This window comes from Miscanthus floridulus, chromosome 3 (genome assembly GCF_019320115.1).
Source record: "Miscanthus floridulus cultivar M001 chromosome 3, ASM1932011v1, whole genome shotgun sequence".
Lineage (NCBI taxonomy): Eukaryota > Viridiplantae > Streptophyta > Magnoliopsida > Poales > Poaceae > Miscanthus > Miscanthus floridulus.
Genome location: NC_089582.1, coordinates 135,164,516 through 135,177,957, shown reverse-complemented (window position 1 = coordinate 135,177,957; position 13,442 = coordinate 135,164,516). Strand labels below are relative to the sequence as shown.

Sequence of the window (13,442 nt, the reverse complement as noted above, 5' to 3'; positions counted from 1 at the left end):
GTCTTGTCTCCTTCAGCAATAACAAGATGTTGGAACAATGAAACTCATTGCAGAGGAAGATTTCGCAGTAACAAATGCAGGCGGTTCGTTTTTGGAAAATCGAAAGAAGACGACACAGCAGGAATGGAGAACAGTAGTGCACGCGAAAACGAAAACATTGCATCATTCTCTGCCTCAACCAAACAATTAAATAACAGGCATTTTGTGCGAATTCATTTTTTCCCCATTTCGCCATTCCAAATATAAGAACCGACTGGATTTGGTATTTACTAGCAGAATTCAGCAACTCTAATCTTGCCACCAAAAACCACCAGCATCTCTTAACATGCCATAACGGACCAATGATCAAGAACTATTGTTTCCAAGAATCTTTCTCCAGAATCCAACCAAAGCTCACCAAATCCTACTCCTCCAATCAAGCTAGTCAGCCAGACCATCCCAATAATCACAGCAGCGCAAGAAAAGACGAGATAAACCTGCTCATCCCCGACCAAGAACACCCCCTAGGTCCAAGAACCCGTCTCCAGAACCCAACCAAAGCCTTGCGCGGTTGTATTGCACCAGATACTCCAAGAACCCCACGCAAGAACTCGTCAAGCAACGACACGGTAGTGCACGGAGTAGTTCTTTGCACCTTCCGAAGTATGAACACTAACCTCATCTTCCTGGGGCAGCGAAGCACAGCACCACGTGGCACCAGGCAACGCAGTGGGGTGTAGAAGGGGGAGGGAGACGAGGAGGCGCGGGGCGGGCGACCACCAATGTCGTACGCCGCGCGCCCAGGCTCGCGGCGGAAGCGGGACTCCGCGCGCGGATGGCAGTTTGCCTGGGGTTGGAGGGTTGGAGAAGTGGTGTCTTTGCCGGTTGGAGGACGAGGGTTTATATGGCCGGCGCCGAGCGGAGGGAACGGCGCTGCCGAACCAGCGTGAACAGAGTAACAAACAGCCTTCCCCAACCAACAGAACAGGGATGGGCTTTTGCTTGACTTTCAGTCTTCACTCTTCAGGTCTGTGCGGCAAGACACTCGATGCGGCGGCAGGTGCAGCCGACCCGTGGCGGCCATCCAGCGCATGGAGGGAGGATCGAACGGCTGGTGGCAGAGAACTGTGGATGAATAGTGAATTGAGTTTGTAAAACGGGAAGAACAGTGCGTTTCACCAAATGTAGAAATGGTAATGGATGCAGAAAAATATAGATGCATCCATTACCATTTTTGCAAAGGCGCCGTTGTTTTATTTTTCTTTTCCTTTATTTCCTTACTTTTCCACTTTCTTTTCTTTTTATAACAAGCTTGTCATTGTTATAAAAGTCTAGTTGTCAATCTTAGGGATTGTTTGTACCTAGTAAACGTGTTTAGCTAGCGTGAGCTTGCACCCCTCCAAGTTGTTTAGCTGTTGTTATTGCGTGGCGTATTTGTAAACCTAAAATCTTATGCTTTAATGAAATGGCATATAGTTCTTCGGTGACAAACAACGTTTTTGGTTTAGAGACGTGATCCTATGCGGAGTCACTTGATGCAGCACAAGGTCGTTCGGCAGTTTCGTGAGGAACAACTGTGTCCGATGGTCTAGCTCTCTCGTGGGATGAGTCGGTGACAGATATCAAGACACAAACCAAAAGTTGGGAGAGAGTGCAATAGAGTAGTAGCTCGTGAATTAGCCCAATTAGCAAGACGTACTTTGCATAGTGCGGTCTGGAGAGAAAACTTTCCTTTTTGTATTAGTGAGCTTCTGAAACTAGAATGTAATTACTCTGTTGATGAATGAATGCACTCTTTCTCTTGCAAAAAAGAAAAAAACACGCTGAAAAAGAATCCTATTATGAAAATAATTTGATTCATGTAGTGTAGTGTGATAATGGTCCAATACAAGAAACAAAAACTAGTAAGATGTAAGCTTTTGTTGTTTGGCATTACAAAAATGCATTGTAATTCTATGGCATTTATTGTTAAGTTTGGTGTGTAACACTTGGTAGGGAGTGCACCGTACACCACAATCTACTACAGACGTTACTAGTTAGTTAGATGATCTTGTCTTGTGATCTTCAACCTTGAATAAAACGGAGAGCAGCCAGGCCATCCGCGTGGATTTACCGTATCCCATCTCGCCATGTGGCAGTTTTTTTTTTTTTTTGACTATCTAATGCCGGTCTTATTTGGCAATTAGTATTCAATCATAGACTAATTAGGTTCAAAACGTTCTTCTCGCGATTTCCAACCAAACTGTGCAATTAGTTTTTTTTCATCTACATTTAATATTCCATACACGTATCGCAAGATTCGATGTGATGGATAAACACTTTTTAGAAAAAGTTTTTGGAACTAAACATGGGCTTATCCGGTTTGCTACCCTGTGCTCTACGGAGTATAGGTACCGTGCCGATTCTTATCTCCCCGTTCTTATGTCTGGTTATGGTTTAATCGGGGGACGCTTAAAGAGGTTAGGGGCTGTTTAGTTACCCAAAATCTAAACTTTGACACGGTAAAAAAAAAAGATTCTCCGTTACATCAAACTTACGGTACATTCTAAACTTTGACACGGTAAAAAAAAAGATTCTCCGTTACATCAAACTTACGGTACATGCATGGAGTATTAAATATTGACGAAATCAAAAACTAATTGCACAGTTTGGTTGTACTTTGCGAGACGAACGTTTTGAGCCTAATTAGTCAACGATTAGACAATTATTACCAAATACAAACGAAATGCTACAGTGCGCTACAGTGATTCCAACGGCGCTTGGGCAAGTAAACCAGGCCTTAGTTAAAATATTTCCCACCCACATGGATCAACGCCGCCAGCATCATCCCTCGGCGCCACGCACCGCCCTCTGCGCAGGAGCTGCTACTCAGTGCTCGCCGCCGTGTCTCCCTCCTCTTTCACCGTCGCATCCTCCTCTTCGGCCTTCGCCCTACCCTACCCACCCTTCTTGTAGTGGCGTCCTACAGATTTCCAAACAGATGGCGAGGATGCCCAAGGGTGGATTGCCGGTGCGCCTTGGCCCTTCTATGGCCAGCCTTCCCTGGTTGCATCGTCCTCCTTTCCTTCCGAGGTAAGCCTTTGTGCCTTGCTCGGTTCTTCAGCTTTTCCCTCCATCTACTTTTCTCGGTCTAAATACTTGCTCCTCTTTCAGAAATTTGTATGCCTGATTTGGGTGCCTACTCTGATCTATGGTCATTTCCTGGTTTTTATTTAGTATCCAGGATACCTGCAAGTTCGTTGAGGGCCAAGGAGCCTGTCAAGTCCTCCCAATCGAACGGCCATGTGATTTCTTCTACTCTGATCTTCGAATATTTTTATTCTTCCTGTTACATTCATTTTTACTATAGTTTAATAGAACTTTCAAGATATCACATAATGCCTACCGGTGCATCTGTAAAATTATTGAAGCCATGCATTGTCCGCACTCTTTTTTCCTAGCAAAGTGTTTTAGAGAGTCAAAGTTTGTAATAGACAATATTGAGTTTCTCTTGAGTATATATACATGACACTTAATATATTGCCTCTACTGCAAAATAACTAGCCCAACCCTTTTGCCAAAATATGATACATTAGGTTTTTTCAATGTTCAGATGAAACGGTTCATCTTTGCTGTTGTCGGTGTCTTATTAGTTATTAGTGGTACAACATGGTCTACTAAATTTGTTTCTTCGTTCTGTCTTGCAATAGGGTTTGTGCATGTTCATATTTCTTTTCCTGCATGGATTCTTTTTGTACATGTTTCCTAACCCCCTAACCCCTGAAAATATGCACTCGGTTTATCACTTACTGCATTTCTTTGTTTCCTTTTTTGACTTGGCCTGTTTAGTTCCACTCCAAAATGCCAAAATTTTCAAGATTCCCCGTCACATCGAATCTTTGGACGCATGCATGAAGCATTAAATATAAATAAAAAATAAAACTAATTACACAGTTTAGACGAAATCCACGAGACGAATCTTTTAAGTCTAATTAGACTATGATTGGACACTATTTGCCAAATAACAACGAAAATACTACAGTAGCATTTCGCCAAAAAAATTCGGCATCCAAACGGTGCCTCGGCTACAACAGCAGGGGTCTGTTACCTATTCCAAAGTTGTTGACAAGGTTTCTAGGCACAGTCTCCTGGAAATCATGGCCAAGAGGTACCTACCAGCATGTGAAACTGACTGATGATTTTACCTTTGTCGTACTTTCAATTTTCAAAGGATGTCATCGTTAGTTTTCCTATGTGCCTACCAGTATTACCAGGTTGCCGGTCTCACTGTCCAATCCACTTTGCCTACCTAAACCTATATACTCAGCTAAATCATGGACAATGAAGGTTGTACAACCTTTCGTGCTTCCAGCACATGAAAAGGTAATTATTCTCCCTCTACCCAACTTGATCTTAATCTTTGTCTCTTACCCAAGATAAATCAGGAACAACACATTAGCTACCTACTTCGCTATACTGTGATTTATTTGCCTGCATTATGTGATATCAAAATCAACATGGTTATGGGAGAAGACTACTTTTTCAGATCCTTCAGTTTTCAGTGGCCTTTTCTTAGGTTTGCTTATCATGGCTCATGAGACGTGACTGTAATTGACTATAATATTATGTAGTACTTAGAAGATATTTGTTTTCAGTTTGTATCTTCTACATTGGCTCATTTGGAGATGAGTTATTACTGCAAGTTACAAACATTTAATAGCTGCACTTTTTGCTTCTTTTCCAGATTTGCAGGCCTGCATTGATGGTTCCATTTCTGGTTATAGAAAAAACGATGTCATTAGGTGGGTATGTCTGCTGACACATTCTGTTGAGGTGGATTAGCTGATTCTGGAGAGTTTGTGCTCCAGTTTCATCTCCGAGAGTATCTTAGAATTTACACAATGCTTTTGTGCTTCCTTTGCACTTATCCTTATTAGTCTGCATGCCTGGGCTATAACATTCGTAAATTATATCTTTGCATTTATGCTTTCATTAAATGCTTTATGTGTTTAGCGCCCTAGTTCAAATATAGGTCAGCTAATAAAACCTGTCACTGATGTTCTGATGATTATTTATTTAAAAGGTAAATCCTCTTTGGTAGTAGACATGTGCAGCCCACGTCTCAATGTATTGGTTTCCATGTCCACTGAGCCTTCCTTCAAACGAGGATGTTATTTGTTTGTTTAAACTAGAATGTTTAAACTATAATATCATGCTTTTCTCTAAAGTTAATATGTACGTTGATATTAGGCCAGCCGCCAGCATACTCATCTAGGTTTATTGTTGTTTACCTCTTATGCTGTGTATCATGTGTTGCGGCTCTAAAAGTACAAAAATGGATAACCTACGAAGAGATTACAAACGACAAGCTATAATCAATTTATCAGTTGGGTGTTCCTCTTTACAGTTCATGTTATATTCATATTTCCTGGAGTTCCGCCTACAGCCCTCATTTAGTGCATTCATGCTTTCAATCTGTTACTTTAACTGTACCTGATGCTGTTAATATATGGTGCCAATGTGCCATGGTGCTGCAGCGATTTAGTTTTCCTCAACCTCTATGCAGATTTTCGGTTTCAGCCCGGGTTGCTCCTACAATATTTTAGAGGACAAACAAAGTTCAGAGGTTCTGAGGATTTCTTTTTTTTTCATTTTCTTTGTGATCTGATTTGCTTGCTTAGATTTTTTTCCCACAAGGGATACATGTATGTAATCAAGATATTGTTTGTGTTAGTTGTGATGCTGATGAAAGAACCTTTTTACTGGGTTTGAATAGCCTATAATGCGTTTGTTTAGATTAATTTATGCTTGATTAGTGATTAGCACAGTGACTTGCACGAATAGAAAGAACTAAGGATGGAGTGAACAGCATTAAAACCTGTACGGGCGCAGCAAAGCGCGCCTGTCGTCCTAGTACTCTTAACTCCAAACTCCACTCTGGATTTCCAATAGTCGAAACACCTTAACTATATTTTCTCGAGCAACAAGTCTCTTAGGGCGTGATTTGAAAATAAACTTTTCTCTTAGCGCAGGTCCCACGGTACGGCCAATCCCAAGCGGCTGACGGCGTGTAATGCACCGCGTAAAGAAAACTGTGGACTAGGCCGCGGGGAAATCTCGTTCAGAAATCAGAACTCGGACCATCGGGCTCGTGGGGTGCCGTTCGCTTCTCTTTCGTTGGCTGCGGCGAAGCGTCGAGATGGCAGCCCAGGTGCAAAACTACACCGCAACCTTGGTAGCATGCCACGGGCTGGTGGAAGACGTGACAAGGCCAGCACTGGTAGTCTATTAGCAACATGTTACATGTTTCGGCATACACGAAGGCAGCAGAACTGTCCGCAATTGGATATTCATTGAGCAAAACCCAGCAAATTAACAGAGGATGTCAAAAAGCAACCGAACAGGTTGACTACGCAAGGATCATTCCATTCTCATAGCTGAGACTTAGGCCCTGTTTGGTTGAGCTGTGGCTGTGGGAAAAAGCTGCTGTGAGCTGTGAGCTGTGGAAAAGCTGCTGTGGGCTGTGAGCTGTAGAAAAGCTGAAAGCTGTTTGGTTAAACAAGTATAAAATATACCTTTTATCTTTATCTCTCTTGAAACAACTATGGAAGAGCTTTTTATTCCACCAATTTCGAAAAGCAGAAAGCCAAAAGCCAAAAGCAGGGTCAACCCAGCTTTCAAAAATGAACTACGGAAAAGCAGCTGCTTCTGAAAAAGCGCCCTCCAAAAGCAGCCCCTTTGGTTGGGCTTTTGGCTTTTGGGGCCAAAAGCCAAAGCCAAAAGCCCAACCAAATAGGGCCTTAACTTTGCATATATCATTTCCATCTTGGACTAGATTGCATGGTTACTGTCGATTCACAAGGATGCTTCAACATTAGCAGAATTGCAAAACGATCTAATCATGACAACCTAAGCCACCTAGGCATTGATGTATACTTCCAGTATCTGTCTAGATGTATCAGCAAGTCATAACAGGGCCATACTCAACTAACAATATAGTGCCCCATCAGAGAGTGCGCAGCGCTTTCAGTCTGCTCCAAGTGCACTGGCAGATTCGGTTGCTCCCATCAGAAAACATCCTCGAGGGTTTCTGGAAGCCTCAAGCCATGGCTGCAAAATAGACTCCACTGTCCATGAGTGACAAAACAAAGAGAAGACATACAACAGCACAGCAACGTCCAAAGTGATCAAATACTAGAATAATCTGAAAAGAAAACTATTTTGAAGCTCTAAATGGCTATCTGCATTTGCGATCTGAAGCTTGAGTCGAAGGAATGTCTTTGGTGTTACTATGTTGTATAACGACTAGAGTAGCCATCAGATCAACGAATTATACAAGTCAATACAAGGCAGCTGTGTGTAGCCAACATATAAACAAGAAATCTCACCTGTCTAGATCTGATGATGCATCATCCAAATGATTTAACACATGTGCTGATTCTACAGTATTGTCACCTACAAGGTTTACAGAAGCAAGTAAGGGTAAGGTTATACTATAAAAATAACTGGAAAAGGTGCAACAAAATACAGGCCAGACATGGACAATGCTCCAACCTTGTGAAGGACTTGTTTCACTAACAGAATGAACAGACAGGTTTCGTGTTGGTGGTGAAGCCATGACTGGTGCAACATTAATACTGCTCTTTTCAGTAACAATTCCTTGATCGCGCCCTTTATTCAGCTTCTCCCCATAAAAATCATGGTTACTCAATAATTGTTTTCCTGTAGAGATGGACAGAGAAATAACTCGACGGAAAATATATTGCCACAGTTCAGGTTATAAAATGCACCTGTAGCAACACATGACGAATGCAAGTGTTTAGTCAGCACTCACCTGTATGATGCTCATGAATAACATCAACATCTGACACCTCATGTGGTTCAAGGACAAAATCGGCAACTTCCCGAGCCAGCATCCTGTATTTTTCAACACAATGAAACTTTTTTTCTCCACACAAACCCAAATTTCATTGCCATGAAGCAACGAAATTACAATTGTTTTATTCCAGAACATGTAAAGAAAAAGAAAAGAAAACAGCTGAATTGCACAAAGGTGACAAAGAAATAGTCCGCGAATACCAAACTACTTCATGTTTTTAAGTTAGTATATAAACTTATCTTGCAGGGACTTAACTAACAAAACTAAAAAAGCTTAACAATAAATACATTTTAGTTTATAACTTATTTAAATAAACAAAGGCTAGTGAATTAATAAATGGTGGTAAACTGGTAAGCCAGTAGCCTAATGCCCAGTGCAGAAGTAAAGAATTAAAAGCAACTTTTTACCACCATTAACAGTAACTTTCCTAAGTTCACTGTCGGTAGTGCAGTGTATGCAGCAAGCAACAAAAAACAGCCAAGTATTAGATCCTTACTCTGGTCCATGTTTTTCCTTGTAAGGTTCCACAAAAACATGATCTCCACAGATGAAGTGAGAGGTCCTTAAACATCTTTCTGATAAGATCCGTTTTACCGTGTCAGGGTACTTGAAGCTCACATAACCGAACATGCGTTTCTTTCGCACATCATTCAAAGGACCATAGTGGCTGGAAGAAACAATAGGATAGTATTGTTTACAGTTGCATAAAGCCACAAAAAGTAGAGGCTTCACCAAACACTAAAGTTAGACAGCAATACCTGAAGTATTTCCAAGCATCATTTTTGGTGAATGAGCTTTCAGGATCGAAGGTAATAAAAATCTGGTTAGAACCACTTCTTGCAGAAGGTAACACCAATTCAAAACCATGATGCTGTTCGCGTCTGAAGTTAAAAACATATGTAGAGTTAACTTTCCAAAATCGTCTTGAGGAACGACATTTACAAGATTAAGACATACAACAACAACAACAACAACAACAACAACAAAGCCTTTAAGTCTCAAACAAGTCGGGGTAGGCTAGAGTTGAAACCCAGCAGAAGCAATCAAGGTTCAGGCACGTGAATAGCTGTCTTCCAAGCACTCCTATCTAAGGCTAAGTCTTTGGGTATATTGACATAGCTCACAAAAAATCGTGAACATGGTAAACAAAAAGGATTCAAGGTGCTAACATGCTAAACCATGCACGGGATGCCATTTAATGGAAAGAAGTAGTAGGTTTGCACTGTGTGGCGGTACAATATGTAAGCAGCAAGCAACAGACAACCAAACTTGCTCTCCACAGATGAAATGAGGGATCCTTACTCTAGTTCATCTTTATCCTTGTACGCTTCGACACAAACTTGATCTCCACAGATGAAATGAGGGGTCCTTTCTGATAAGATCCGTCCTGCCGTTCCGGGGTCCTGGAAGCTCACGAAACCGTACATGCGTTTTCCTTGAGGTGAAATTCGCACATTACTGACAGTACCATACTGACTGCCAGAAACATCATGATAATGTTATTTACAGCTGCATAACAAGTACAGTCTTCTGTCAAATGCACTGAGCACCAAAGTTAACCGGCAGTACCTGAAGTAGTTCCGAACATCATCTTCAGTGAATTTGCTTTCACGCATGAAAAGAACATAAATCTGGTTAGAATCCCTTCTAGCAGGAGGCACCCCCAGTTTGGAACCATGAGCCAAGTACTTAGGAGGATGTTCCTGTCTGAAGTTGAAACAAGTAAACAACTGTAGAGTTAACTTTCAGAAACTGTCTTGAATAATGACAGTTATAAGAGTACTTAAAACATATTCCCTCCAATTCCAAGTGTAGGTCGTCTTAGCCTTGTCAACTACTCCCTCCATTTGTAATTATAAGGGTTTTTTTTTCATTTCATTAAGACAAGCCTTTGACCAATAATTACTATTCTATTAATAGTTGACACAAAATTGATGATATTCTATTCTTATTCAAAAGTACTTACTTATAATTATATTATTATCACATAAAGTAAATATCGGTGGAGTAAAGTAATTGTCAATCAAAGCCTTGTCCTAATGACACAGAAGACGCTTTGTAAGAAAAAACTAAGGGAGTATTCTCTAAACGTAGGTTGTTTTAGAACTTCTATGCATGTTTGACGCTTTCGTCCTATCTTTGACTCAACTTAAGAAATATTATCATTCTAACAAGAATGAGTCATTTTTTTTTGGAACATAAATGGCAGGACCTCTGCCTATCAGTTAAGAGGAAGAGTTTTATATACAGGCGAAGAGAGCCAAACAAGCATGCCTAAACCAGCGAGGGAGCCCCAGCAATAAGAAACTAAACCCAGTCCCTATTGATTTTGCATACAATGTGCCCTTTTGTAGATTTCCACGCTTTCTTTGTTCCTTCCCGCATTTGGAGGGCCGTGGCGTGGATATTCTTGAAAATCCTGCAGTTTCACTCTTTCCAAAGGTTCCACGTTGTGTAGATAGCTAGGCCATTGAAAGCTCGCTTGCGATCTCTGGGGATAGAGTGGAGGGAGTGCTCCCACCAATCTGCTAGGGTGTTGAAGTTTGCATGTTGTGCCACATCAAGTGTGGCAAAGTGCTCCCAAGAGGTAACAAGGCTCCAGACCGCCTGGGCGAAGGGGCAGGCCAAGCATAGGTGGTAGCTAGTCTCCAGTGGGCCATTGCATAGTGCACAAGCGTGGTGATGTGGCCAGCCTCGAAGCTCAAGATTAAAAAGAATGAGTTATCTTTCCCAATACATAATAAATTAATGGCACTAAGGTTATTAATCCAATTCCTTGTTCTTGTGCACAAAATCTAAAACGATCTGCATTTGGAATCGGAGGGAATAGCTCACAGAAAATTTGGAACATATATATATATATATATATATATATATATATATATATATATATATATATATATATATATATATATATATATATATATATATTGTAGGCTTTATCATGCTAAACCATTCAAGAGATATCATTTAACAGGAAATGGTAATAGTAGGTCTACACCATTATGGTAATGCAATATCAATGTGTAGTAGCAAGCAACAGAATACAACCATATTATATCCTTACTCTAATTCATGTTTTTCCTTGTACTCTTCGACAAGAACTGGATCTCCACAGATGAAATGAGGGATCCTTTCTGATAAGATCTGGTTTGCTGTTCCAGGGTCCTGGAAGCTCACAAAACCATACTTGCGCCTTCCTTGAGGTGGAATTTGCACGTCATTGACAGTACCATAATGACTGGCAGAAATATCATTATAATGTTATTTACAGATGCATAACTACATAATAGGTGGATGGTTCATGTCAAGACTCAAGATGCATCAAGCATTGAAGTTAGACAGCAGTACCTGAAGTAGCTGTGAACATCTTCTTCAGTGAATTTGCTTCCAGGCATGAAAACAACAAAAATCTGATTAGAATTGCTGCTAGCAGGAGGCATCCCCAATTTGAAACCATGTGCCAAGTACATAGGAGCATCTTCCACTGGGACAATATACTGATGTCCCTGTCTGAAGTTGAAACAGACACGGTCATAATGAGAATGCAACCTGAGAAACAAACATCTATCTAAAGTAAAACTAGCCGAGATGAATAAGATCACAAGAAACCTTTCGATCACTCTGGTGGTGTTAAGTCGCATGAGCACATCTGTTAGGTTGCAACCAGCCTTTCCTTGCTGCTGGCCATCTATGAGGAGTCCCTCATTTCGCAGAGGCTTTCCATACCTGTCCATGTACATATTTGCAAGAGACTCGACCTGGACACTTGGTGGTTGCAGCAAAAACAGGAGTTCTCTTATCTCCTTCTCCAACATGAGTTCCCCAGAGCCAGTGAATTCAGGAGATGGGCTTTGAAAAGCGCCAGTGGGAACAATGGGGGTGAATGGAGCATGAATTTCATGAAAACTGAAGCTTGGATGTAACTGAGGCAGCCCAAAATGCAATGGTCCAGTTTGAACATTGAGTGGTAATAATGGCGCATGAAACTCATGAGATTTGCTACTGAAGCCAAACCTTGGTTGTGGATGGGGCAAGGGGAATGGAGCATAAAATCCATAATAAGTGCCACTTGAGTGAAACTGAGGCCGCAGATGGGGAAAGAGGAGTGGGGCCTGAAATTCATGAGGAACGCAACTTGGATGAGACTGAGGCCATGAATGGGACCAGTGCAATGGAGTCTGAATTCCTTGAAAACTGTCAATTGGATGAGGGTGTGAATGGGGGAATGTTAGTAAGCCATGGTGCACGTTAGGTGGCTGTCGTGGTGGTAACTGTGGGAATTGTTGCGCCGCCTCAACAATCAGGGGGGCTATTTTGTCACCCGAGGTGAGTAGTTGTCCAATCTCTGCACGTGTTTTGCATGAGACGATGTCAGCAATGATCCCTTCGGGGTTACATGGATGAAGCTGCCGGTCCTTATCCCGCAGTAAGCTCTCACATTCCTTTGTGTCCATTTCATGTTCACTGCAGCAGAGAACAAGATGCTGCAGATCAGTGCAATTTGGGAAGGAAGATTCTGCATCAGCAGTTGCTCCTTAGCAGGAAGCACAAAGAACAAGTAAACCCAGCAATCATGGATAGCAGCAACACAACTGAGAGTGAAAGACACTCATCATCCTTTGTGTACACCAACAGAACAGAACTAGCATTGCATGAATCAGTGTTTTCCTCTTTTATAATTCCGAGATTAACGAACAAATGGACAGAATTCGCCTTTACTCGAAGATTTTACTAGCAGAATTAGTGACTTTAATCAGCACCAAATTAACCCCCTAAAATCGCCAGTACATTAGAACGAACCGATGATCACGAACAGCTCCTTTCAAAAAAAAATCCATCCACGGGATCCGACAGGCAACCGGAGCTCAGCGAAACCTAGGTCTCCAATTATTGAGCCAGATACACCGCGACCGCCGCGCAATCACAGAACAAGAGGAAACGCAAGATAGACTAGCGCAAGCGCATCCGTGACCACGAACCGCCCTAGCGCTCCAAGCCCCCACACCTCCAGAACTGAACCAAATTAAGCCCACCGGCCACCGAAACCACCACTTCGACTGTACTGTACCACATGCTCCGGGAAAACCCCCTCGATAAAGAGGCAGTAGTGCTTTACGGTCACAAAGCCCTAACCTCATCTTCCTCGGGGAGGACAGGAGCATGCGGCGCCAAGCAGCGCAGGGGCGAGAAGAAGGTAGAGGGAGATGGAGCCGCGCACGGGGCTCGAGAGCGACGAAGCACCAACGCCGTACGCCGCGCGCGCAGGCTCGCCGCGGAAATGGGACTCCGCGCGCGCAGGCTCGCCGCGGAATTGGGACTCCGCGCGCTAATGGCCAATTTGGCCGGGATGGAATTGGAACCGCCTTTGCCAGTTGGGGAGAGAAGGGGTTTACGCCGTGCGCTGGGAAGTGGGAACGGCGATGGGCCGCTGGCGCGCTGCGGACTGCGGTCCTGCTCCTGCTCCTGCGGAACGGGAGGTGGGCTGGCTGCTTTTGGCAGGGAGGGAGCCCCGCCAAACTGTGGAGCAGGCCGCGTGGGTATCCATGGGCTCTCTGGTCGTGCGTTCGACAGTGGGCTTTGGTCGCGGTTGTGGCACGAAAGT

At 42.7% G+C, this 13,442-nt stretch overlaps 1 protein-coding gene across 2 annotated transcripts; it reads right to left on the bottom strand.

The window, feature by feature from the left end:
- Positions 1-6,394: 6,394 nt before the first annotated feature.
- LOC136547063 (putative zinc finger CCCH domain-containing protein 51) lies at positions 6,395-13,174 on the bottom strand. Of its 2 annotated transcripts, none has more exons than XM_066539031.1 (12): positions 12,974-13,174; positions 11,450-12,304; positions 11,189-11,350; positions 10,905-11,078; positions 9,407-9,544; positions 9,140-9,313; positions 8,596-8,718; positions 8,334-8,504; positions 7,793-7,875; positions 7,513-7,680; positions 7,347-7,413; positions 6,395-7,068 (listed from the first exon to the last, which is right to left on the bottom strand). In XM_066539031.1, exons 1-12 carry the CDS (start codon positions 13,000-13,002, stop codon positions 7,026-7,028), a joined length of 2,187 nt encoding a protein of 728 aa, XP_066395128.1. In that variant the 5' UTR covers positions 13,003-13,174; the 3' UTR covers positions 6,395-7,025. The 2 variants fall into 2 exon arrangements, with proteins under 2 accessions (XP_066395128.1, XP_066395129.1); XM_066539032.1 differs by having other exon boundaries at positions 9,407-9,442.
- Positions 13,175-13,442: the final 268 nt, after the last annotated feature.

Coding starts and splice junctions, on each gene's coding strand:
- LOC136547063 (XM_066539031.1), bottom strand. CDS start 13,002: ATGCTCCTGTCCTCCCCGAGGAAGATGAG. Junction 9,545..10,904: donor AAGGAAAAACATGAATTAGA/GTAAGGATATAA, acceptor TTTCAACTTCAG/ACAGGAACATCCTCCTAAGT. Junction 7,681..7,792: donor TATTCATGAGCATCATACAG/GTGAGTGCTGAC, acceptor CCATCTCTACAG/GAAAACAATTATTGAGTAAC.